We start from the raw sequence: 26,444 nt of genomic DNA, 5'->3' as shown, positions 1-26,444 counted from the left end.
TTTCACTTTCCTGTTGACTAATGAGTTTTAAAACATTTTCGTGTATGTGTGTGTGTGTGTGTGTGTGTGTTGGCCATTTTTTAAGCTCTCCTAGTGAGTGCTTGCTATGTGCCACTCCCAGCCCTCTCTGCTCTGTAGGTCTTATTTAAAGCAACAGTGATGTCCCCGTTTCACAGACGGGTAAATGGTGAGACGAGGAACTGGAATCCTTTGCACTCTAATGTCGAGTCCCCGGGCTCTTGGTTCTTGGGCACGGGACTTGGTCTTGCCATTCCCACTTTGTAAGCATGTCCACCCTCACCATGTTGAGATTAACCAGCTGTGTGCAGGTGGCTGTGGGGCCCCTGGTATTCCAACAGAGGACAGGAAGCAGAAGAGGAAGGCAGCCAAGGAGCAGTCCCAGGCCATAGGGGAAAGGTTTTATGGTTTGCATTTGGAATGTCCCCCAAAGGCTTTTGTTTTAAGGCTTGGTCCCTGATGCAGCACTGTTCAGAGGTGGGGCTTGGGGACTGGGTTGGTCATGAGGGCTCTGACCTCGGAGTGGATCAATCCACTGAGGGATTCATGGCTGAGCAGATGATCAAAAGGTGGTAGGACTTGGAGGGAGTGGGCCATGAGAGGAGAGCCCTTGAGTCATATGTCCTGTCCTTGTCCCCCCTCTCCACTTCCTGGCTGCTGTGGGGTGAGCAGCTGGGCTCCCTCCCTGAGGCCCACGATGCATGGAGCCTGCCCACCCTGGACTGAAGCCACGGGCCAAAATAAATGTTCCCTCCTCTGAGTCGCTTCTTCAGGTATTTTGTCACAGCAGCGAGAAGCTGACTAACCCAAAGGACAGGAAAAGGGACAGGGCTGAAGCCTGGAGTTCAAAGGCAAATTCAAAGTGTTTATTCACAGGAAACTACCAGGAGGGGGCGGCCGAAGTAGTGAGGCCAGGCCCTGAGTAGACGGGCATGAGCCTGCTCAGGGAGCACGGGGCTCTCAGCCGTCGAGGTGTCCCTCGCAGGGCCCCACGAGGGTGTCAGCTGAAGGCTTTCAGCGGCTCTGCCAGGCGGGGGTCCTTGAGCAGCTTCTCCTCCAGCGCCAGGTACTTGAGTGGGGCCAGCTCCTTGTGTCTGAGGACAGAGGGAGGCGGTGAGGGACCACGGAGCGGAGGCCCGGCCCCACAGGTCCTCCAGGCCTGCCCCCTCACCGGTTGAGTCGCTGCTCCAGGATGCGGATGCGGAACATGGCCTGAGAGCAGTCACTCAGGTACAAGTCCTCGTCCTCTGGGGTCAGCGTCACCTGGTTCTCCTGGTACCACTGCTGCTTCTTCTGCAGCTCCTGGGTCTCCTGAGGGTCAGGAAAACGAGTAGGCGGGATGGTGAAGGTGGACCCTTACCCAGGCTGCCATCCCCCTGGTTACCAGGCAGCCCCACGATGGTGGCCCCACTGTCCCTGCCCACAGAGGCAGGGATCCCAGAGATGTCTTGGGTGGAAGAACTGGGGTCATGTTTAGAGCTATTTCACATCCGTGAGGTCAGAGCAGCGTCAAGACAGCCCCGTGGCTCTGGACAAGGTTTTCAGAGCCTCTGATTCCTTGTCTCCAAAACGAGGGACCCCTCTCCCTGCTCCTTGTGGAGCTCTGTGTGAGGACTAAGCGAGATGCTGCCAACAGAAATGGGTCAGGGACTGGTTAGGATAATGTGCCACCCACCCATCCATCTGCCCCATCTGCCATCCCTCCTTCCATTCAGTAAACCAGTGACGAGGAACAGCTCAGCCATCCAGAAATGTGTCACCGACACAGTCGCCCCCGTCAGTCCCCCACACATCTATGAGGTTTGGGGAGAGAGCCCCCAGCTGGACGAGGATGCCAAGGCCCCTCCCTGCTGCGGCCTGGCCCACCTTCTCGAAGCGGGCCTGGATGAGGTTGGCCTTGTCAATGAGCCTCTGTTTGAAATCGCCGAGGCACTCCTCCTTGAGGTGCATGGCCTGCCAGCGCGTCAGCTTCTCTCCCGGGGGCAGCTGGGCCAGGAATGGGGCCAGGTAGTCCAGCTGGGTCTCCACCTGCCGCATGTGCTCCTCGAGCAACACCCGCTCCTGTGGTGGGGTAGGGGCGGCTGGATCAGCAGAGCCTTCCCAGACCTCCTGACCAGCTCTATCAGCAGGGTGGCAGGTCCCAGTGCCTGCCCCTCTGAAACGGGACAGTCTCTTGTAGCCATCTTTAATGGTAACATCTTGACGTGAATTCACGTCTCTACCTGACCCTCAGGCTCCTCTTCTGAGGATTCAGATGCCATCACACCTATAAAGCACACGGCCTGGTGCCTGGGATCCATAGTAGATGCTTGTTGGATGAAGGGCAGTGCTTACCGATGACATAGGGAATGCCAGCTGCACCCTTCATTTTTCCCTTTCACCCTGGCCCTTATGCCTGCGTGGGTGACCAGTGAAGGTGGGGACATAGGGGCCGATGCCCTCCTCTGGGGATCTGAGAACGGTCATCTGATGGCCTGTCCTGCCTCGCCAAGCCCAAACTGGTTTTAGAAATCTGCACTTGGGACTTGGGTGGTAAAGAGGATTTAGAAGTTGGCTTTGAAAACCAAGCTGGGCCTTGCAGCCTGGCAGTGCGAGCTAAATACCTGGGGGGCCAGCGGCTACCAGCTGGGGCTACCAGCTCAGCCACAACCTGGAGAAAGCCAGGTGGAGGTGGCATGCCATCCTAATTCGTCCACCATGACCACAGGCCTTGGCTTTGGGCACAGCCCCTGGTGAGGAGACCTGGCCTGGATCCCAAGTGTTTTGGGGGTGACTCATGGGGTCAGCTCAGTGGCGAGGGTGATCTCACAGTATCAGAACCTCACCCCTCCTGGAGTGCTCGTGGCAGACTCCCTATGGGCCTCACCACCCTGGCGGCCAGAGAGTCCAGGAAAGCCCAGGCCTGGGCGAGGAAGGGCCGCTCACCATGGCCTCCCGATACTCCTTGCTCTTCTCGTTGCGCTTGGTGTCGTAGATGGAGATGGTCAGCGTGTGCGCCTCTTCCTCCTCCTCCAGAAGCCTCAGGATCTCCAGCACCTGAGTTGGGAAGTGACGAAGAGCATGACTAAGACCCCGGCTGCCTCCCACCCGCCCACTCTTCCCACGGGGACTCACCTCCAGCTCGGACTCCCAGACCTGATGTTTGGACAGCTTCTCCTCATTCTTGAGCTGCATCATGGTCTCATACTGGTAGAGAAGCTTCTTGGTGTGCTCCATGGGCTCCACCTGGGACCAGAACCACCACCGTGAGAGAGAGGCTGCCGTGGTGAGGATGGTGGGACCACCTGGTTCAAATCTACTCCTGCCTCTTTTTAGCTGTGTGACCTCGAGCAAGTTGATGAACCTCTCTGGATCTGTTTCCTCACTTACAAATATACAGATAGTAATGGAAGAGGAATTGAAGATGTGGGGGACTGAGGGATATGCCAGGAGGGTGTGGATTTTACTACTGACGGTGAAATCCTCAGAGGAGATGAGAACCTTCTCCCTTCCAGCATGGGTGGCAGGAGTCATACTGGAATCTGTTCTGACTGGGGGGGCGGGGAGGGGGGGGACCATAAGGAGCATTCTCAGCCTCCTGGGTTCTATTTTGGTGGAAAAGAGAAGATTTACAGGGGAGCTGTAAGGGGAAGGGTCCCCAGATGGAAGCTTTTAATTTTCGAAAGGGCAGAGATGAATTTCCAAGGTGGGCTTCGAAAGCGCCCATCCTGGTCCCCCAGGTTGCTGGAAGGGGACACGGGGTCCGGGTCCTTCTGCCCCCGCCTCCGCGGCCGCAGCCCACCTCGAAGCTGATGCACATGTCCGGGGTCATGATGATTTTGTCGCCCTTGTTGTCCACCTCGGTGCGCCGCAGGAACTCGCGCTTGTTGGCCGTGATGTGGTCGCTGCGGCAGTGGTAGCGCAGCTGGATGCGCTCCTCCGTGGTCAGGAACACGCGTTCGGCCACGTCCTCGTCCGCGGGCTTCTCGGGGTTGCGGTGGAACCGCTCAGTGATTTTCTGTGAGGCCAGAACATGCGGGGGATGAGAGGAAGGGGTTTCCGCGGCGCTCTGCGGCGGGACCGGGGACTCTGACACACTGGGTCTGGAGTCCTTTGGGTGGCCACACAGGGTACTCGTGGCCCACAGAGTTCTCAGGGCAGGCCACTGCAGCCTCACGTGGACCTGGACCCCTCTCCAGCTCCCTCAGGTGCCAAATAAATTGTAACGACTTGGAGAAAAATGCAGAGTTCAAGGGAAACGGGTTGATCCCAGGATTCCGACCCCCATCCCACCCCAGATCTCAGTTAAATGAGAAAAAGACCAAACCCACGGATCCACAGCAGCATTGAGGGCTCCTTGCAAGATATTCCCTTTACGTTTCTGTTTCTGTTCTCATAGTTTCTAGGAGTTTAGTCCCACATTGTTTTTTGTAAGGAGGAGGAAAGAAGTGCCTCCTTGGCCCAGGGCTTGAGGGCTCAGGTGGCCCCAGATGGCTGGGGGTGGTGCATTTGGTAAAATGCTTGGCCCTGGAAGTAACGTGGGCCTGATGCTACTCCACAGCCAGTGCTGTCCCCTTCCCGGGCGACCTCTGCCTGCCAGAGGGCAAGCAGCCCGGCCCAGGCCCAGCGAGCTCTTACCACCGTGGGTCGGGGGTTCAAATCTGCGCTGTTCAGAGAGAGCTTCTTGACCCTGGGCCCAAAGTTGATGTGGCGGTAGGAGAGGAAGTCTGGGCGTCCTTGGTAGTATTCTGTCATTGTCTTGGGCGTCTCCTCTCTCTTTAGCAGGCCATCCACTCGGGCCGTTTCATAAAACTCCATGACACGGTCCATCTCGGGTTGCATGGACTTGTATGAGTGCACTGGTGGGTGGGGGGGAGCCTGGTGAGCGCCGGGAACTCCAGCTTAGGCTCGGCACCCAGACCCCAGGCACTGGAAGAGGACAACGCTCCGTTATGGATGAGCAAGTGTTATGTCACCGATCCTGTAATGCTGGGTAGTTAGGCTGTGTCCATTTTTTTTTGCAATTATAAGCAATATCATAATGAACCTCTGCACCATGCAGTTTTGTTCTTGTCCACTATTTGCTAAGAACAAATTTTCAGCAGTGGAATTGCTGGGTCAAGAAATTTTTGAATATTATTATTATTGTTTTGGCGCTCGGGATTGAACTTGGTCCTTGCTCATGCTAAGCACACGCCCTACCCAAGTCACACCTCTAGCCCAACTGTATATTAATATATATTATTAATATATTTTGCTCCACTGTCCTCCAGAAAAGTTGAACTTGGCTTTGTTGCTCAGCATCTTTAGTCCCTTTAAATGCTGCCCCCACTGTGTGTTGGCAGGATTTCTGCCCAATCCCAGCCACTGACTGGGCACACGGCTCTGGCTTTGACCTCCCTAGAGGAGCCTTGGCCATGCTCCCTTGGGCTCTGAGTGTCCCCCCACCACTGACATGCCGGGTTTCTTAGGGAGGGAGAGGCAGGGTCTGTTGCTGGCCACCAAAACTGGAGGCTGTTCTAAGGCACACACAAGGCCCCTCCTCAAAGCCCCAGGCTCCCAGCAGTGGGGTCCACCCACCTCGCAGAGCCTGGGGGTGGCCCGGCTTGAAGTAGTCGATGATCAGGCCTGTGCTCTTGTTTATGTGCCTCAGCTCCAGCTTGTCCCCGCGGTTCTGGTGCCACTCCTTGGTCTCCAGCACCTGGGTACCTGTGGGGCCGACGGGTGCCGGCTGCAGCCAGGCCAGCCCTCCACGCTGCTAACACGTCACTCCCAGCGCAGAGAGGCCACTGGTGCCCACACACACTGTGAGCGGAGAAGGGACATGCCCCAGGCCACACAGCATGTTGGGGGACCCGCTGGGACACCCCACCCACCCCCACAGCTGGCATGGCCTCTTACACTCCAGGTCCTCGTAGGTGGTGAGGCGGCACACCAGGCCGTTGGGATTGAGGTACGGCGCCCACTTCTCCAGCTGCGCCCTCTGGTAGTGCAGCACCTTCTTCCCGTTGGGACAGCGGGTCTCGAACTCTGTGGACGCAGCGTTCCAGACTGAGAGCAGGAGGGCCACCGCCTAGGGGCACTCCTCTATCTGCGGCCAACGCCCTGCCCACTCCAGGAGGCGGAGGAGCAGGTCACCAGCACTGGCTCCGGTCCATGCTCCTTCTCAGCCAGGCAGAGCACAGATCCCCAAAGACGGGCGTCCACATCCCTGCCACACCACGCCCTCCGCCAGGCCCTTGGCGGGGCGGGTCCCTCTGCCAGGGACACTGTTCCCTCCCAGCCTTGCTGGGCTCACTCTGGACCCTTCATAACTTCGCCCAAGTGTCCCCTGTTTCTGGAACCCTGTTCTGTCTGCCCACCTCCAGTCCAGTGTCCTGCCCTGGTCCGGGGGCTCCTGCCCTGGTCCCTGTGACAACCTCCCTAGCATCAGCACCTGCTGGAGTGACCTGTCCTCCCGCAGGTGGGCACCTAGCAGTCATCAGGTGACGATACAGGGCACCTCCAGCCTTCTCTGCCTGCCCCTCCCAGGACCTGACACCTCCTGAGCCACCTGCCGGGCACAGCCCCTGGCCTTCTCCACCTGGGGTCTCAGGGACCAGTGGGTGTCATGCCCAGAGCCACGGAGCCAGGAAGGAAGGAGGGTGGGAGCCATGGTGGAGAGGAGAGGCCAGGCAGCCTCTGCAGAGTGTCCCTGCCCAGCTGTGGCTCAGACCTCCCCAGAGTCCCAGGGGCTGGTTCTGGAGAGGGGGCGTGAACCCGCAAACAGCAGAGACCTTCTGGGGTGATCTCAATCTGCTCCACCCACGAGGGCGGCATGTCGAAGCTCTTGTCCTCATCCTCCTTGCCCTGCAGGGAAAGGGGGCAGGTGGTGGTGCTGAGGGCCTTGCAGTAGAGGTCACCGCAAAGACCCTGTCCCTGTCCCCCACTGCAGCCAAGCCAGGGTGGTCCCTCAGCTTCCCTGGGGAACCAGGAACCAGGAGCATGACCCAAGATACAGAAGCTGAGGAGGACCCAGCTCTGGGCACGGAGCCCTCCCTGTCCCTGCCTGGCTTAGGACAGCGACGCTGGGCCCTGCAGGCCGCCTGTCCTGGTCAAGGCTCAGGCAGCCACTGGATCGTGTCAGGAGCACACAAGACCCCCCCCCCCACACACACACACACACTGCAATCTAACACCAACTAAGGGGTCCTGGGCAAGTCCTTTAGCCACTCTGAGCCTCAGTGTCCTTCACTGTAAGCTGAGCCACTCAGGAGGACTAGGTGACAATGTGTGTCACCTGGAGCGCCATCTTGCTGACATGATTACTTTTCTTTCTGAGCTTTCGTTTCCCACTCTGTGAAATAAGGCCTGGGCTAGACAAATGGCCCTTGAACTAGGTAGCTACAGCAACTCGGATACGATTTTCTCAGTTTATAACTTTTATCCTACGAACATTGCTCAGACCTGACACCTGGTCATCTAATCGTTACTTTCCACAGGTGACATGATAGGAGAATCATCAGCAGTGAGAATCGGCAGGAGTCTCTGAGGCATCTAGGTGAGTGGGCTGTGGCTGGAGGCTCGGATTTTTTTCCTGGGGACCCACAGCTGAGTGTTCTTAAGAGGCTTGCCAGTGACAGGGGTTCCCTGGCCAGGGATGAGTCTGGTCCCATGACAGGGTCTCTGGTCTCCAGGCCCGGCTCCCTGGGCAGGGGCTGCGCCACCTCTCATGACCAGCAGGGGGAGCTGGTGCCCAGGATTTACTGCACCAGGGAGGCTCCCGCACCCATCTCCAGAGATGACTCCACCCAGGGCCAGGCGTGGCTCAGCACTGTGCCCAGCACTGTGCCCAGCATGTCCCACCAGTGGTTCATTTTATTCTCACGCAGCACCAGGAAGTAGGAGAGTCATTGGTGAGACTCTGACTTTGGAGCCAGATTGTTTAGGTTCAAGTCTCAGCTCCGTGTCCCTTGGGGAAAGTTCCTTCAACTCTGTGTGTAAAAGGGAACACAGTATGGAGGATGAAACCTGTCCCCACCTCGCTGGGTGGCTGGGAAGGTTTAGATGAGTGAATTCAAGTCCCTCACCTATGACGGAACCTGGCATTCCCCTGGTGGGGCCTGAGTGCTGCCTGTGGCTGTGGGTACTGCTCTGTGTCCCCCCAAAACCCACATGCTGAAGTCCTAGCCCCAGTACCTCAGAATATGCAGTATTTGGAGATGAGGTCTTTTAAAAAATATACAGACATATTTTATTAAGTGGGAAAACATACTAATCTGTAGAGAAATTTACCCTCAATACTAAGAAAATAGACATTCAAGGGCAAATGCAGACATTTACAAAACTGACCACATATCAGGCCACAAAAAAAGCATCGATATAGTCTAAAAAATTTAACATCATGCCAATCACGTTCTCTGACCAGAATGCAACGCAAAAAGAAAGCAAGAAAGAGGCAACTGTAAAAACTCATATACCTGCCAACTTAATATCTAAAATATAAATCCTTGGGTTAAGAAGAAATCATGAAAGAAGTTATAAGTAGAAATGAAAATACCATCAGCCAAAATTTACAGGATATGTCTAAAAGAGTAATTAGAGAAATTTTTGTATCTTTAAATACTTTATCAGAAAACAATAAACACTGAAAACAAGTAAGTATTTAAGATGTCGCTTATCTTAGATGAAACACAAAAAAGCAACGAAGATAAAGTTAAGGTGAAAGGAGGAATCAAATTTGGTCAAGAAGAAAGACTTGACAGAACTAGAGGTGGATTCGGATAGCAGAACTACATGAAGACTGACTAAAGAAAAACAGAAGATAAAAAAATGGAGGAAATGCAAAATTTAAACAAGATGCCACTTTACAACAATCAGAATAGCAAAAATTACAGTACTGACGAGGATGTGAGGAAACAGGTAATGCCGGTGGGAAGGAGATGAGGCCTTTAAAGAGGTGTTTAAGTTTAAATGATAGCTGGGCACGCTGGCTCATCTATGTAATCCCAGAAGCTCGGGAGGCTGAGGCAGGAGGATTGCAAGTTCAAAGCCAGCCTCAGCAAAAGTGAGATGCTGAGCAAACTCAGTGAGACCCTGTCTCTAAATAAAATATAAAATAGAGCTGAGGATGTGGCTCAGTAGTTGAGTGCCCCTGGGTTCAACCCCTGGTACTCCCCCACCCAAAAAAAAGTTAAAATGAAGTCATCTGGTAGCCCTAATCTAATATGATTGGTGTCCTTACAAGAAGAGATTAGGCCGGGTGTGGTAGCAAATGCCTGTAATTCCAGAGGCTTGGGAAGCTGAGGCAGGAGGATCACAAGTTCAAAGTCAGCCTCAGGAAAAGTAAGGCGCTAAACAACTCACTGAGACCCTGTTGTTAAATAAAATACAAAATAGGGCTGGGGATGGGGCTCAGTGGGCAAGTGCCCCTGGGTTCAATCCTGGTACCAAAAAAAAAGAGCGAGTGAGCTTAGGATAGATTCATACTGTTAGAGTCTGTAAACAAGTCAAAAATAACACCTGACATTTTGCCAGGGGAATGTTAGAGTTCATAAACAAGTCTGAATGGTGCCTGGCAAAATGCCAGAGGGAGTGGTTTGAGAAGTAACAAAAGCGAGCTATTAAGTGTGGAGATTCCTTATTGGTTGACTGATGTATCTAGTTTATGCTAATAAGATAAGCTGTGTGGAATGTATAAATACTGCTCCTGTCCTGCAATAAACGGCTCCTACTCCTGCTGTATCAACGTACACAAGTTATTCGTCACCCCCCCGGTTATTTTGCTGCAGCCAGACAGACTGCGGCATCATACAAAGGGAAGGACATGTGAGAACACAGGGAGAAGGAGCTCTCTTCAAACCCAGGAGAGACCTGAGAAGAAACCTCCCTGATCCGGCACCTTGGTCTTGGACTTCCAGCCTCTAGAACGGGAGACAGCATCTGTTTCTCAAGCTACCTGGTCTGTGCCATTTGTCACGCAGCCCTAGCAGACTGGAGCACTTTTTTTTGTTCCTATGGATACGGCTTTGATTCACTCTCCCCGTTTAACATACAGGTGAGGAAACTGGGGTTTTTAATGGTTTTATTGACCTTGGAAGGTTAGCCCAAGGTCCCAGCCAATATGAAGTCCCCGGGCCCCTGACCTCCAAATATAGGGAAGATCATGCACACCTTCCGGGAAGACCCCTGAAGGAAGATCAGAAAGGTGAGGCTGGTGACTTGGGGAAGGCCCTGGGCCCGTGACCTTAGAAGACTGACAAGACAGACGAGAAGGCCACAGTGACTCCTGGGGAGGGAAGTGAAGGGCAGCTGGCTCTAGGGCTCCATGGGGCTAGAAGAGGCCTTATGGCCCCGCACCAAGGGGCAGCTCTCCAAGGAGGAGGACGAGCCCTGAACAGGGCAGGCTGTAGGGGGCGGAAGACCTGGGTTCAAGTCCCAGCCCTCCCCTAATCCTGGGGAGGGTCCCCTGGAAGGCTCACTGAATGTGTCTGGCCTCAGTTTGCCCATCTTAAAGGGCCCTGTCCAGGCCCTTCTGCTTTGAAGACGCTGTTCCTGGCCTGATGCCCCCCACCCCACCCCACGCACACTCATGCTCTCAGGGAAACCTGAGGCTGCCTGAGCGACAGGGAGCAAAGCTCTCCCCACATCCCCCCGGCCCCTCGACTCGAGCCACTGAGACTCACCAGCGTTTCCACATCATCTTCATCGTTAAAGTCCTCATCCTCTTCCTCAGTCAAGGACAGGTGAGGCTTATCGGTCCCCAGGAGCATGTACTCCCACTTCACAGGGTCTCCCAGGTCAAAGATCAAATCCTGATGAGGGAGGGGAATCAGCCCAGTGAGCCATGGCCCCATGCCTCCCCCTGCTCCCTGGGGACATGGGAACAGCTGCTCCCCAGGACAGGGGCGGGGGAGGGCAGCTCCAGGCAGCTCCGAGAGGCCACCCACACTCCTCATGTCACCGCACTGGATCAGAATGAAAGACACGCGCTCAAGAAAGGAAGCCACGTGCAAAGTGGACAGACAGATGGCAGAATGGAAGATGGCGTCGGTAATGTCTAAGAGTGACCTGTGATTGGTATCCAGAATACATAAGGGACTCGTGATCATCTATAATAAACAACAACAATAGAAAAGGGGGAAGAATGGAAGTGAACAATTTACAGAAGAGGAAACCCAACAAGTTCAAACGGACCTGAGACCCCAACTCCCTTCAACAGAGAAGTAGGAAGGAACGCAACCTCACTCCGCCCTCCCCAGCTGGCAGATCAGAAGTGGGGGTGGCGTCGAGGGGCAGGCGGGAGGACCTCGGGATCCTCTTACACTGTTGGAGGGAGATGGACTGAAATGGTTTGGCCACTCCAGCTTCACCTCAGACCCCAGCTCAATGACACATAGACAAACCCCGGGACTCAGCGATCCCAGACCTGGGAAGGGAGACCCAGGAAATTCTCCCACGAGGGAACAGGTGTCACTTGGGGACGTGGGACTGTAAGGGGTGAGGGATCCTGGAGTCAGAGGCAGACGCAACCTCGGATCAGAACTTTGAAACACAGTGCTGAGCAGGAAACAGAAAAACTAAGAAAGGGTCCTGCTCCTGCTAAGGGGAACGAGGTCATGTGCTGGCCTTCTGTGTCAGTCACCTGTCACCTCTGAGAAAATCAACTCAGAGGGCGAAGGATTTCTATCGGCTCACGGTTCCAGAAGGTTCTGTCCACGGTGGGCTAGCTCCAAGGCAGAGACAGGGTGGGGGAAAGAGCTCTCCCCCTGGCAGTGGGGGAGGGGCAGGGAGGGTGTGAGAAAGGGAGGAGCAGGAAGTGGGGAGCCAGGGACATGAAGCCCTCTTCAGGGCGTGACACCCCCCCCCACCTGCTCCCACAGCGAGGTCCTCCCCCTGCAGGTTCCACTGCTTCCCAGTCGTCTCAACAGATTCATGTTAAATTAATAAGCAGGTTTAGAACTTGCTGGGAATGAGGGTAGTTTGAAAAATGTCAAATGCATTTGGTAAATGCAGGACCATTCTAGAGCAGCCAAAGGGAGCAGCATAGGAAATGCCCAGGATCAGCACTTATGTCGGGGGAGCTCCTGGAACCCTCCTGCGCTGCTGGAGACAGTGGAATCCGTGCGGTCATTTTGGTAAAATGGTCAGAATCAACTACCCCCAAGCACGCACCTCCTGTCACCCAGCAACCCCACTCCTGTGTATTTAGCCAACTGAAGTGATACGTATGTTCACCGAAACACGGGTCGGAAAATATTCCTAGTAACACTGTCTAAAATATTTCCAGGCTGCAAGTGATCTAAATGTGAAACTCAAGCACGGAAAAGTAAGATGTGGTGTGCTCGGGGGACGACAAATCCATAAGACAAATGAGAACTAACAAACCACAGCTGCACACACTAATGATGGCCCTCACAAACAAAACCAAGAGGGGAAGACTCCGGGCATGAAGAGCAGACACGGCAGGACTCAAGGACACCCAGTCCAAAGTCAGGTGACACTAATGGGTGTCGTTTGCAGTCAAGGAGGGCTCATCCACCCCCAAGCGCACCATTGCCGAGTCTCCACGGCCCACCGCCTGGCCCGTCAGTCACCATGCCTGCAAGATCATCATCTCCCTTTTGATCTGTGCCTCCTTTTGGAATGTGGGTTGTTGGTTTGCATGAACTTCTTTTTTTCCTCGCTGGGGATCGAACCCAGGGCCTCATGATGACGTTAAGCAAGTGCTGTACCATGGAGCCGGAGGGTGGAAGAATTAGTGACCAGGAGAAGAGAGGAAGGGGGCTTCTGAGACGCTGGTCCCAATTATGCAGGAGTGTTCAGAGTAGGATAATTCAATGAGATGTACACCTAGGACGTTGCCCTCCTCTGCACTCTCGTGTGTGTGTGTGTGTGTGTGTATGTGTGTGTGTGTGTGAGAGAGAGAGAGAGAGAGAGAGAGAGAGTCAGTGCCACTTACATAATACATACATTCATTTATGGGGAAGTAGTCCCTGGACACAGGGCTCCCTGGGGTGTGGGCAGTGTTCTTTTTCTTGATCTGGGTGCAGGGGACCAGGGCTCTGTCGATGAGAGCTCATGGAGTTCCACATTGAAGAGGAGCACACATTCTGCTCTACTTCAACAAAGTCTGAAAATATTCAGGGGCTGGGAATGTAGCTCAGTGCTACATGCTTAGCATATGCAGGGCCTTGGATCCAGTCCCCAGCACCACACACACACACACACACGCACACACACACGTGCACACACACGCACACACAAGAAAGAAAGTGAATCACACATTTCAAAAGGATGCAGGAAGGGCTGGGGTTGTGGCTCAGAGGTAGCGTGCTCGCCTAGCATGCATGAGGCACTGGGTTTGATCCTCAGCACCACATAAATATAAAATAAGGATATTGTGTCCACCTAAAATTAAAAAAATAAATAAATAAACATTTTTTTAAAAAGGATGCAGGAGTCAAAAGGGAGATGATGATTTTATCAGAATGGCTATTGATGGGTGCTCTGGTAGAGGTCTGAATGTCCCCCAAGGCCTCGTGTATTAAAGGCTTGGTCCCCGTGGAAGGAAGTTAGGTCACTGGGGAGAGTGTCCTGGAAAGGGATGTGGCCCCTTCTTCTCTCTCTCTCTCTCTCTCTCTCTGCCTCCACTGCGTCTGTGTGTGTTGCTAGGGGTTGAACCCAGAGCCACACACATGCTAAGCCTGTGACCTACCACTCTGAGTTACATCTTCAGGGATTTCTGCTGTTGTCGTTTTGGGCACTGGGATGGAACCCATGGATTCTGAGCCACTGAGCTTCATCTTCAGCCCTTCTTGTCATTTTGAGACAGGGTCTTGCCAAGTTGCTGAAGCTGGCCTTGATCTTGCAATCCTCCTGCCCCAGCCTCCAGAGTCGCTGGGACTACAGGCAAGTGCCACCACTTCAAGCATCTCCCGGCCTCCTTTTTGAGGAGAACAGATGTCACACTCACCTGCCATTATGTGCTATGCCACTGCAGGCCCCAAGCTGTGGGGCCTGGCCACCATCAACTGAAACTTCTGAAACCATGAGTCAAAATAAACCTTTCCTCCTTGAAATATTTTTTTATCTCATGTATTTTGTCGTAGTGTTGGAAAGCTGACTGGCACAATGGGCAGGAGTGTGGGCTGTGGGAGCCCAGGGGTGGGGAGAGCCTTCCTGCAGGCTGTGCCTGCCACACATCTGGGGACCCTGCCCCGGGGGGTCACCTTGCAGCAGTTCCAGCAGTCCTGCATGTTCACCCAGTAGTTCTTGTGGTTCCAGAGGCTCTCGATGCCCAGGAAGTGCTCATCCTGGGGGCTGTAGCTGCGCCCCGAGAGTGCGTCGATGAAGAAGGTCTCAGGCACCTCGCGCTTCCCTGAGAGCACCAGGACCCAGGAGTGCACCCGCAGGCCGTGCAGGGAGTCAGGCTTCACCTTTGTTTCTTCCTGCATGAGAAAGACGGGTGGCCACTGACCAGTAGGGTGGGAAGAGGAGCTGGGGGTCCAGACTTCTCCCTGGGGCTGGGGAACAGGCAGAAGATGGGGTCACCCCCACCCCGGTTTCAGGGATTGAACCCAGGGGTGCTTAACCACAGAGCCACATCCCCAGTCCTTTTTTATATTTTTATTTAAAGACAGGGTCTCACTGAATGGCTTAGGGCAGTGCTAAGTTGCTGAGGCTGGCCTTGACCTTTCAATCCTCCTGCCTCAGCCTCCGGAGCTGCTGGGATTACAGGCGCCACCGTACCTAGCAAGCTTGGTGTTTTAATGACAAAATGGAAGGATCCCACTAAATCTGTGGCTCACCAACTGGGCTCTGTCGCTCTCTCAGGGTTTACCAGCTGAAGGGACCCACCAGGAGCCGCTCCTCGGCCTCTTTGCGCAGCTTCTCCTCCTGGTCTCTGATCTCCTGCTGCCTCTTTTCCTCTTGCTCCTGCTCAAAGCGGCTGATCAGGTCCTGGGGGGGTTTGATGGCATACTTCTTAGGGGGCGCCTTCTCCTCCTTCTTGACTGCCTGTCACGCAGCGAGAGAGGCAGAGTCAGCAGCCCTGAGGTGCATCCTTCTCTCTCTCTCTCTTATACACACACACACACACACACACACACACTGTGCTCTGGCCCCAGGTCCTCAGCCCCCGGCCCTGCGACCAGGGCTCACAGTTGTCCCTCCGGCTGTGGGTCTTGTGGCCCTCAGAGCAGAGGGAGCCACAGCTCCCGCTATGGGACCCTGGAGGGGTCTTCTCTTCCCTCCAGATCTCAGCTCTTCTGTGAAGTGGGGTGAGAGCCCTAGAAACCTCCTCCCCAGGCTCCTTCTGAGAAGCAGAGGGAGGAAAATGCCCAGGGTAGGGGGGGACCAGTAACTGGACACAGAGCTTCCTGGGGTGCAGGCACGTTCTCTTTCTTGATCTGGGTGCAGGGGACCAGGGGGGTTCACGGAGATGGGTGTTGAAGACGGGCACACGTTCTGCTCTTCAAGACGAAGTTTTTTTAAAAAAGAGTTCAGAGGCCAAGGATGTAGCTCCGTGGGAGATTGTATGCTTAGTGTGTGCATGTCCCTGGGTTCACGCCCAGAAAGAAAGAAAGAGAGGGAGGGAGGGAGGGAGGGAGGAAGGAAGGAAGGGAAAATTAATCTCACAAACCAACGATCAACATTCCGAAAGGATGCACGAGTCAAAGGGGGGTGATGATTTTGTTAGATGGTGACTGACGGGTGCTCTACCTTGGGTCTGAAATGTCCCCCAAGGCCTCGTGTGTTAAAGGCTTGGTCACCAACCTGTGGTGATGTGGTACATGGTGGAACCATTAGGAGGTGGGGCCTGGGGAAGGGCTGTTAGGTCCCTGGGGTGTGTCCTGAAGGGAGTGTGGTCCTGCGGGTCTCTCCACTTCCTGCCTCGTTCTCGTTTCCTCTTCCTCGTTCTCTTTCCTCTTTCTCCCTCCCTCCCTTCCTCTCTCCCACGGCCTGTGCTGGCAGTTGGACCCCGGGGTTCTCTACATCCCCAGCCCTGTTAGTGCCTCGCCAAGTTGCCCAGGCTGGCCTTGAACTTGCAACCCTGCTGCCGTCAGGGCAGGAGCTGAGGGGTGGGAACTTCTTTTCCCCACCCACTGCCCGTCTAGGGTGACCTGTATCTGATCTAGAAGGTGGGGAAGCGTGTGGGGGGGGGTTTCAGATCTTATCATTAGAGGGCTTCACATGTTGACTCAAAGTGTGAGTTTGTCTGCCCAAGAAGGAAAACACAAGGGTGTGCACGCACGTGTGCATACATACGCCTGTGCGTGGGTGAGAGCGCGTGCACACTGGTGCAGCTGTCTGTGTGCATGCAGGTGTGAGGGTGTGGCATATGTGTGTGAACATGTGTGTTTGTGTGTGTCTAAGCGTGTGCTAGGGGATAAGAAGTGTTCCAGCCACCGACGGTGCAGGGCTGTGGCAGTTTCTGAGACAGTCTGGGGAATAAAGAGGGACCCCCCCCAGGGGTTGGAGGCAGGCAGCCCCGGGTGCGGCCCTGGTCTCCACCCACCAGCCGTGGGGCTCCCCCACATTGCTTCACCTCCCTGTTGGTCCCAACAGACTCATCTCTGAAATGACAGTGATAACACCCATCCCATGGGGCTACTGAGAGGAGCAGCCACATCAACGACAGGGAGGTGGCAGAGACCAGAAAATTCTCTCTCTCTGTTTTGATTGATATAATTTTGATGATTAAAATCTGGGGCTTGGACTGCAGCTCATGGTAGAGCACTGGCCTAGCGTGTGTGAGTCACTGGGTTCAATCCTCAGCACCACATAAAAATCAAAAAAATAAAGGTCCATCAACAACTAAAAAATATATTTAAAAAAAAACTCTCGGCCAAGGCGAGAGGCCCATAAGTGGGCTCAGAGGCCTTTGAGGTCAAGCTCCATGCTCCAGCCTCCACTCCCCTGGGAGCAGAGCCCGAGCCACCAGGCCCTCCTCCCGCCCCTCTTCCTCGCCTCCTTCAGCAGAGCCTGGGACCCCCAGGTGCTCCCCCAGGTGTGGCCCAGGTACCCAGCATCATGCTGGACCCCTCGGACCCCAGGTCCCATCCCTGAGCGGCAGACGACCTGGGAGGCTCGACCCTGACCACAGAATCACGCAGGTCACCTAAAGCACCTTCTGTCTGGAGGGCGACTAGATTCCCAGCGCAGAGAGAGGCCTCTGAGATTCCGATCATGGAAATTCACTTCAGGGCGATTCTCCTGGCGCCCCCCATTCTGGCCGCTCAGTCAACAGACACAGGATAGAGTCGCACCCCCGGGGTGCGGCTGTGTGTGTGGTTTCTGCTGTTTGTTTGTTTGTCTAGTTATTAAAGAGGCCTCTTTAGCTGAGGCAGGGGAGTGGGGAGAGCCAAGCCTGTGGTCTCAGTTTCCTCCTGTGCCAACGACTAGCTGGATTTCTACCAATGACCCAAGATGGAGACCACGTGACATTCAAAAAATGTCCCCAGCGGGAACACAGTAGCTTAAATGGAGTGAAGATAAGTGGGAAGGGACTGTCGGTTTGGAGAGTTGGGTGCTAAGGACAGAGAAGTGACGAGTGGCTCTGGGAACCAAGGGCTTGGCGATGGAGCCGTGTCCTTGTGCCCGGGGCAGGACGCGCTCTCTAAGGAGGGCATCACATCACGGTCCCAGGAAGGCACACCCCGGGATGTCACGGCCGCCGGCGCCGCGTACCTCCTTGGGCTTCACGGTGAGCGGGCACACCTCCCGCGTGAGGTCCATGTGGCACAGGTCCCAGGAGCCGTAGCCGTTGACGCAGTAGGCGTCGTAGCCGGAGCCCAGCAGCATGGAGCACAGCAGCGTGCTGAAGTCGAAGCAGTTGCCCCTCTGGCTCTTGAGCACCGTGGTGGAGGAGTACAGGTGGGTGGGCTGGCCACCACCAGCCGGTCAGCACGGCCGGGCCCCGCTGCCCGCCTCCGCCCCATGCCACAGCCCCCGCCGGGGGTGGGGGCCAGGAGCGAGCCCAGGTGCATCTCTCCTGCCTCGCCCCGTTCTCAATGAGAAGCTGACCTCACTAGTCAGAAGCCCAAAGATGGGGCTGCGCGTCACGGGAAGCTGGGCACCCCCACTGCTCTCTGAACCTCCTAAAGTCATGAAGAGGGAGACTCTGAGGCAGAAAGAGGAAGAGGAGACAAAGGAGAAGCCAGGAGACCCAGCTTGTTGTGCATCCTCAGCCAAGTGGCTGTCCCTCTCTGGGCCTGCTTCCCCCTAGGGACTCTCTGAGAAGCTGTAGCCTGAGACTGGCTGAGGCTCTTCGCTCAGTCCCTGCCTGGCCTCCTGTCTTAGGCCTCCTGGGCCTCTGGAACCCGTGAGTGGCACTTACCGGCTTGAGGGGGTCAGGCAGGGGCACCATGGTGAGGAAGTCAGAGACGAACTGGGCACAGCTGTCCCAGTTGTAGAGGTCGGGGTAGGGCATCAGCGTGGGCCGGATGGTCGTGCTCACGAACTTCTGCAAGTGGAAACACATTCCTTGGGCCAGGCTTGGGGGGTGGGGCTCCTTCCTCAAATCCGCAGAGAGACCCTGGAGCCAGAGCACACAGGCGGCCAGGCCCACAGCCCCAAAATGGCGAGTCATGGCGGGTGGCCTGCTGGGAAGGCGATGCCCAGGCCTGGCACATGCCAGCACTCAGTGGCTGGGAGGAGCCCCCCACATTGGTGGCACTGGGGTGGCACAAGCTTACTCCACATCTGGACTGGGAAGGCTGAGGGAATGCCTTCCCCCAACCCCTGGGGCACCAAAGGGGACCCAGAGAGGCCAAGTGAGCAGCCTGAAGTGACCCAGCAAGCAGGGCTGAAGGGGGAGATCAGGTTTCCTCCCAGGGCCTACAGAGGTTCTGGGCAGAGCTCAGGATGGTCCCCAGTCCCAGGGCTGTCCCCACCCAGCGAAAGGCAGGGAAAGAAGACAATAAGGACAAGGTCAGGCCCCAGGACCCAAGCAGCAGCTCCTTCCTGTAAGCCGTGACCCTGAGCACCTCCCAGGCTCTCTCCAGCTGCAGACAGAGGAGCTAGGGATCATCCGGAGGTGACCCGCCCAGCCCAGCAGGTCCCACAGAGCCCAGGCGATGTTTACCTTGTGTCCCACCCAAATCCCGATTCCCCCCTCCTCTGGGCCTGCTCACCCCAGGCCTTGGGCTGCCCGGGGGCCGGGTCTGCAGGCTCCAGGCCACTGCGCTCCAGGGCCGGCACCTGGACTAGAAACCCCGCCCACAGGAGCTCTGTGCTGGGGCCCCCAGACCTTGGAGAACCCGCCCACCTCCCGCTGCCCTGGGCCCCGCTGCCCTCCGTGACCCAGGCTTACGGGCACTTCGCACTCATTCAGGGGGTGCAGGAAGAGGGGCATGCGGTCGGGGCACAGGTGGCTGTACTGGCGGGAGAAGTTGTCCGCCACCTGCAGCATGAGCTTCTCCTTGGGTGTGTTGGTTTTGTAGGTCAGGGGCAGCTTGGAGATGTCAGTAGTGTCCGTGTCCGTGGAGAAGGAGGCCCTGTGTCATGACAGCGCTGGCGTTTAGTCGGAGGGGCTTCTCCTGGCCCTCAGGGGGATCCATGTGAGCTGCCGTGGACTTTCCCCTTCCTCATTTAAACCTCACAACTAACTACCCAGGGCCGGCACCATTATTAGCACCTACCCTTGTTAAAAGAGACTGAGGCACAGAGAGACTGAGTGACTTGTCCAAGGTCACACAGCCGGGTAGGGGCAAAGTGGGGACTCACATCAGGCAGTCTGAGAGCAGAGTCCCAGGTGCCACCATTGTGCTTGGCCCTTCCTGCGGCAGTCCCTGTCTGCCCATGCCAGGGCTGCTGGGTCAGAAGTCCCCACCCCGACACACTCACAGGTGATCCGCCGGGGTTGGGACCTCGATCTCCGACAGCTTCCTCTCCAGGTCTCTGAGCATCTCGGGCGACAGGGTGGTCTCCTCCTTCTGGGCCTCGGCTGGCCTCATTTTCTCAGACCTCTCAGGCTGCTCAGCCGCCTCCTCCCACTCGGCTGCCTCCTCCTCTATTGTCTCCGTCAGGACCTCCATTCTGGGGGTCCCCAGCCGTCTGGAGGGGGAGGATGTGTTGGGATCAGCCCAGGTGCAGGCCAGGGAGGCCCTGGAGGCCCCGGAGGCAGTTCCACTCCCTCAGGGAAGTGACTCCCTCTTACCCTCTCTTTCAATCCAGGAGAAAGACTGTGTGGTGCTAGTGCGGGGACAGCAACTCCTAGGGGACAGCAACTCCTAACACTTTAAAAAAGAGACAAGGCAGGACTCAGGCTGGGAGCCCCGGACAGGGCAGGAGCCAATGGCCCAAAGCACCTCCCCTGGCCTCGCTGCTGTTCGGTGTTTATTTGGATGATTTCAAGCAAGCGATGCCAACGCTGAGGGATTATTGCATGTTATAACGTTTCCCATTTAAATATATATTCATAAAATCCAAAAAGTGAGTTGGCTTAAATACAAGTCATGATAGGAAGGTGACAGAGAATAGGACCAAACAGAGGAGGCAGCAGGTGAACGAGGCTTCGTCTCATCAAACTGGAAACCCAGGCCCCGAGAGTTCCAGGGCAGGGCTGCCACCGAAGGTCAGGGGTAACGCGACCCAGAGGATGCTCATCCTGTTACCCACACTGAGGGGCCACTGCCCACTGAGGGCCCAGCTGCCCCAGGGGCTGGGGCTCCCGTGGACTGCTGGTCACTCCCCAAAGACCCAGTCCCAGCTTCCAATGGCAGGACCTCAATTTCAAACCTGGCCTGGTTGGAACTGTCCAGCTTCCCAGACTCTCTTGCAGCTATCGGTGGCCTGGGTGTGACCCAGTTCTGGACACGGAGGTGGGGGCAGAAGTGCTGAGGGAGAGGGTAAAAGGCCCAGTGGACACAGACCCTGGTCCTCTCCCCACTCTCTGCCTGGCACCTGCGTGTGGAGCAGGAGGTAAGGGCCAGCCCATGGCCATGAGTGACCCACGTGAGGAGACAGGTGAGCGGGGGCCCCAAAGATGCTGCAGAGTCCTGAGTGCCACCTCAGACACCAGTGCATGTGGAAACTCAGCCTCTGTGGTGGTCCTGGTCACAGGCCACCCGATGCCACCCCTGCTGACCCTCCAGTCCCCCACCTCCCAGCCCAGGCCTTTCCACCACCCACCTCTAAGAGCTGCTCCCTTTACAGCAAACAGGGCACAGGTCCAGAGAACAGGAAAACCGACCCACTGGAAAGGCGAGGGACCAGGGAGTCGGGAGGACTGAGAGTGGGGCCCCCCAGATTTGTCCTCACCCCCTGGAGCAGAGCCAAGACAGACAGGACAAAAGGGACCAGGAGGGTGGGATGGAGACGTGGCAGAGCGGGAGAGCCTTGCCTAGCGCGCACGCGGCTCTGGATTCCATCCCAGCACCGCCACGGACAGGGGGACCCACCCCCCTAACTCTGCACCCCCACCCAGGTCACCTGGGCCTCCTGAGGAGGACAGTCACTGGCTGCCAGCCAGGACTGAGCCTGCCAGCAGCTCCTGCTGAGCCCTTGGGCCACTCCCTGTCCCTTTCTGGACCTCGGTTTCCCCTCTGCAATAAAAAGGGGAGATGGATGGAATCTCCATCCCATTCTGGCATTCTGTGCCCCCAGACTCAGCAAGGCCTGAATGCTGAGGGTGTCCTGCCTGAGCCCCCGGTGGGTCAACCGAGCTGACGCCTCGTGTCCAGCAGGCCTGTCAGGACCCCAGTTCTCTAGGGAGAAACCTCCAGTCGAGCAGCAGGGCAAGGTCATCAGATTCATTTGTCTGCCTCTTGGGGACAGAGCAGATGAGCCCAGGGTAGGCACTTACTGAACACCTTTTGAGTACCGGGCCCTGGGCTAAGGGTTGAATGGAAACAATCTCATTTATTCTCAAATGAGGCCTTGAGACAGACACTCTCCTGAGACCCACTCTGCAGATGACAAGACCGAGGCTTAGGGAGGCTAAGTGGAATTGCACAAGGTCACAACCAGAAGTACCAGATCTGGGATTTGAACCCATATATTTCTGGCTCTGAAACCCATGCATTTCAGAGCCTCATGAGGCGTCCCTCAGCTGCAGCCCAGGGTGAGGAGGGCAGTGCTGCCTCAAAGACAGGCCCTTCCCTGCACCCCATCCCCAGAAGCAACCTCTCCCTCCCCACCAAACACACACATACCCCCCAAAACTTCCCCAGAAAGACCAAGGCCAGAGGGCCCCAGGCAGAAGAAGCTTTTTACCCCATGTCCCTTTTCTCCCAGCCAGGAAGGGTGCAGCCACCTCTGGCACCCTGCTCCCTCCTTACCCTCTCAGCAGGGAAGCCTTACTGTTAGTGGTCTCCGTAGTAACTGCGGAGGGCAGGTCCTGGAAGAGGGGACTTCTGGGAAATGTAGTCTTCTGGGATTGCCCAGCCATGGTGTCAGCCATGGTGCTGCTGGTAGAGCAGATACCAGCGGGCAAGGGATGATTGGTAAGCTTTAGAAATCTTTATGAGCCCATCGTCAAACGGCTTTTTAAACATTTATTAAAAATAAAGTGATAAAAATCTACAACGAACTAATTACATTTTTGCAAAGTAATAAATACATAAAACCCCCATCATCCCCTAATTATTTTCCTCTCTTTCACATTTATCTGTGTTCTTGAGGTGGTTTACGGTTATTGTTTCTGTACAACGGAAAAACTACATAATAGTGAACTAATTTGCGTCTCTTCCTAACTTCTGCTCAGTGATGTCAGGCAATAGCTTTCAACTGGCTGTGGGGTTATTTACACCCCGGAAATTGGTAAATGCTACAGACCAGGGTTTTTTCTCCCAGGAAGCCAATTGTTAAACATTTGTCAGACGTCCTCTGTTCCACCACAGGGGGACTGTGACCTTCGCCAGCGTGGGCCTGGGGTGGCTGCTGCGGTGGGGCCACAGAGCCGTGCTACCCAAGTCCTGGGTTCTAGGACTGAGTCTCAGATTGGGTCTCTGATTTAGTGGATTATCTCCTGGGACAAGAAAAGCCTCATCTGTTGTTTTTTTTAAAAAATATTTATTTTTTAGTTTTTAGGTGGACACAATGTCTTCATTTTTAATTTTTATGTGGTGTTGAGGATCGAACCCAACGCCCCGCGCATACCAGGCAAGCGCGTTACCACTTGAGCCACATCCCTAGCCCCAAGCTCATCTGTTTAATTAGAAGCCCATGACAATTTTTAATTTGAATTTCTTCAAAAATTCAGAAAAGGGTCTGGGTTTGTAGCTCAGCGATAAAGCATGTGCAAGGCCCTGAGTTCCCAGCCCTACACATGCAAATCAGAAGGAAAAAAACCAACTGGAATAATAATGAGTATATAATTATGATTATGCGTTCACCCTGGGTTATACTTATCTTTGAGCCAATGCAATCATAAAATATAATTTTTGCTCTTTTGTTTTTGGAGAAAGGGACCCATGAAAGTCATAATATCACCCTATGGGGGGCTGGGAGAGAGTCCAGAGAAATCCTGTAAATATCCTGCTGAAGTTGTATAGTGACGTTATCAGTGGAAACTTAAGAATCTCTCACTTCTCCGTAAAAAAGAATGATTTTCCCTTTTCTGGCTTGCTGAGAGCCATAGCTGAGTCTGAATGACGCATGGCATTTTTGCCAGAACGGAGTAGTTGAGAGGTGACGCCAGCAAGCCATTGAGATGATAATGGTTATGTTAAGCTGTGTATATTGGACCCCTGCTGTCCACCTCAGCCTGCTACTTTGGAGTTCTCGTGGGGATTCCCAGAGAGTTCCCATTGGTTGGGGAAGTGCCGGAAGAGGGATTTCTGGTTGGTGGTTCCTGGAGGAGCTGCGTGGGGTTCAGGAGAGTTCCCGGGGAGCATGTGTGGAGTGTGCCGGTGGAGTTCAGAAATAAAGTTTGTTCCTGCTTCAGTGACTCCTGATTTGTGCCCAGCCAGACTGCGGCATTGGCTGGACCATTATGCAGCCATAAAAAATAATATCTGTATGCTGTATTAGTCAGTTTTCTGTTACTGTATCAAAATACCTGAGATAATCAACTTAAAAAGAGAAAAGACTTCTTTGGTCTTGGGATTTGGGCTATTTCTGCCCATGGTCAGTTGGCCCTGTTGTTTTGGGGTCTGTGGTGGCACAATACATCACGGTGGGAATGTATGGCAGAGAGAGCCTGTTCACCCCATGGTTGGGAAACAAAAGAGAAAAAGGAAGAGACCAGGGCCCCACAATTCCTTTCAGGACACACCCCCAATGACCTAAGACCTTGATCAGGCCCCATCTCTGGAAGGTTCCAACCCCTCCCAATAGTACCACTGGCTGGGACCACACCTTTAACACACGGGCCTCTGGGGAGCCTCCAGAGTCACACTCTAGCAAAGGCCAGATGAGGCAGGGGTGAGGGGAGGGGAGCTCACGACTACTCCTATGTACCTCTGAGTGCTGGTCTTGGTACACGGTGACGGTGGTATACCTGAGGGGGGTTTGCATGGGGTGAAGGCAGGAAGAGGTAATGGAGATCAGGGGTCGTGTCAGGCTGGCAAAAGGGAAGGCAGCCTTCATTTCCTGTTTTTCCCACGTCATCTCATTCCTTTTACTTTCCTATCTATCCACTCTCATTCCCCATCCTATACAAGCAACATCTTTTCATTCTTGTGGTCCTGGGGATTGAACCCAGGGATGCTCTACCACTGAGCTACGCCCCCAGCCCTTTTTATTTCATTTTGAGACAGAATCTCACTAAGTCACTGAAGCTGGCCTTGAACCCGAAATCCTCCTGCCTCAGCCTCCTGAGTTACTGGGATCACAGTTGTGGCTACTGTGCCCGCCTCTCTACAGGCAATCATTCTGATATTGCTCTTTTTCCAAAATGAGCATGTTTTGCATGGTGGCATTTTTAATGTCTGTAAATGATATTGTGTTTTTACATCCTTCTGTTTCTTATATCTTTGCCAAGACTGTGGGTTTAAGAATCCATCCGTACTATTGTGTGAATCCACACTAATTACTCCTTAATCCTTCCAGTGATGGTGGCCCAGGGTAGGGCCCCCAGCTCACTCCACTTTCTTTGTCCTGATTGAGAAACAGAGAGCCCTGTTTTCCCTGGGCTTGAGCCCCAGCCGGGGCCTTGAACTTTCCCAGACACCCGTATGAAGCTGTTTGGGTGGTTGCCTGAAGCACTGAATAATCAAACATGTTGCCAATCACGCAGGCACCAGCCCCAGGCCTGAGCCAGCTTCCTTCAACCCTCCAGGAAACTGCAGGCCCGACCCCAGTTGCAGACACGCCTGGGTAGAAGGCCTGCTTCCGCGGCCCCCGGGACACAGGCGCCTCTGTCTGTGAGGTGTCGCTGTGATGAAGTATCCAGGGCTGGGCAATTTTATAAAGAAAAGGGGTTTGTTTCTCTCACAGCTCTGGAGGTTCAAGGGCTCACGTGTCGTGAACAGCTGTCACGAAGGCAGAATCCCAAGATGGCCCAGGGCATCACACTTCAAGAGCAGGGAGGGCAAGCCACCAGAATGCCATCCTGGGGACCTCACCTGGTGATCCTATGGAATCCTAATCACTTTCACAGTCCCTGCCTCTAAACACCGTGGTCAATTAAGTTCCCACCCTCTGAATTCCCCACAGTGGGGACCCTTGGAGGACCCTCCGTCCTTTCCCAAACTTTAGCAGTCCCCTGGTAAATGGCCTTGTCACCCTGACCTGAGTGCCTCTGTCTTTGGAATGGCACCGGCCCTACCTCCGGACTGTCCCTTAATGGAATTCCGTTGCCTCCGCTTTGGGGGCAACTCCGGCCATGGGCTGGGCCACATGGACGATGCTGCACACATCGCAGGTGGTGTCCCTTCTCCCCCTTGAGAACCTTTCTCTGGGATAAGTCCCGGGAGCAGGACCCCCACAGCGGTGGTGGCTTCTCTGTCAGCGGCCAAGCTCCCTGGACCCTCCTGCCTCTGCAGTGCATGGGGATCCTGGTCCCCCACCCTGCCAGCAGGCGTTGAATAGATTTCTAATGTTTGCCAGTTAAATAGCGACACGAGATCCCACTGTCATTGTAACACGCGGCCGAGGGGTGGTGATCTGAAGCGTGCCTTCTGTCCTAACTCATCAGCGTTCAGTTTTGAAAACCTCAGCCCATTTTCCTCTATTAGGGAAGTGTTCATGGTTTGGTTTGCAAGACTCCAGAAGTTAGTCCTTGGTTTTGGATGTTGCGAACACCATCCCCCATTCTGTCACCTGATAACATTGGCCCTGGTGTCCTTCATTAAACAGAAAAACCTCAATTTTTCTTTCTTCTTCTTTTTTTTTTCCTGGTACTGGGGATAGAACCCAGGGCCATTTAAACACTGAGCCCCATCCCCATCCCTTTTTATTTTTTTATTTAGAGACAGGGTCTCACTGAGTTGCTTAGAGCCTCGCTAAGTTGCTGAGGCTGGCTTTCAATTCGTGATCCTCCTGCCTCAGCCTCCCAGGCCACTGGGATTACAGGTGTTCGC

At 54.9% G+C, this 26,444-nt stretch overlaps 1 protein-coding gene across 5 annotated transcripts; it reads right to left on the bottom strand.

The window, feature by feature from the left end:
- Positions 1-862: 862 nt before the first annotated feature.
- Drc7 (dynein regulatory complex subunit 7) lies at positions 863-22,270 on the bottom strand. 5 transcript variants are annotated; one of them, XM_046435211.2, is made up of 20 exons: positions 21,412-21,540; positions 21,112-21,175; positions 20,138-20,216; positions 19,825-20,034; positions 19,292-19,475; positions 18,317-18,442; positions 17,668-17,862; positions 14,836-14,994; positions 14,208-14,426; positions 10,662-10,790; positions 6,774-6,846; positions 5,899-6,027; positions 5,578-5,706; positions 4,636-4,856; positions 3,800-4,015; positions 3,133-3,243; positions 2,944-3,054; positions 1,885-2,079; positions 1,190-1,329; positions 863-1,112 (listed from the first exon to the last, which is right to left on the bottom strand). In XM_046435211.2, the coding sequence occupies exons 4-20, from the start codon at positions 20,013-20,015 to the stop codon at positions 1,019-1,021; spliced, it is 2,622 nt and encodes an 873-aa protein (XP_046291167.1). In that variant the 5' UTR covers positions 20,016-20,034; positions 20,138-20,216; positions 21,112-21,175; positions 21,412-21,540; the 3' UTR covers positions 863-1,018. The 5 variants fall into 5 exon arrangements, with proteins under 5 accessions (XP_046291167.1, XP_046291171.1, XP_046291170.1 ...); XM_046435215.2 differs by having other exon boundaries at positions 17,668-17,826; XM_046435214.2 differs by lacking the exons at positions 21,112-21,175; positions 21,412-21,540 and adding an exon at positions 22,195-22,270.
- Between the last annotated feature and the right edge of the window lie 4,174 nt (positions 22,271-26,444).

This window comes from Marmota monax, unplaced genomic scaffold, assembly GCF_021218885.2.
Source record: "Marmota monax isolate L192 unplaced genomic scaffold, Marmota_monax_Labrador192_F-V1.1 WCK01_AAM20220418_F8-fsc00024, whole genome shotgun sequence".
NCBI lineage: Eukaryota > Metazoa > Chordata > Mammalia > Rodentia > Sciuridae > Marmota > Marmota monax.
The sequence above is the reverse complement of the archived record's forward strand: the minus strand, read 5'-3'. Positions and strand labels throughout refer to the sequence as shown.

Excerpts from the sequence above, each read along its gene's own strand:
- Drc7 (XM_046435214.2), bottom strand. The coding sequence starts at position 20,015 with ATGGAGGTCCTGACGGAGACAATAGAGGAGGAGGCAGCCGAGTGGGAG. Across the intron at positions 1,330-1,884 it reads TCCAGGCCCGCTTCGAGAAG|GAGACCCAGGAGCTGCAGAA; the intron begins GTGGGCCAGGCC and ends CCTGACCCTCAG. Across the intron at positions 1,113-1,189 it reads CTGGAGCAGCGACTCAACCG|ACACAAGGAGCTGGCCCCAC; the intron begins GTGAGGGGGCAG and ends CTCTGTCCTCAG.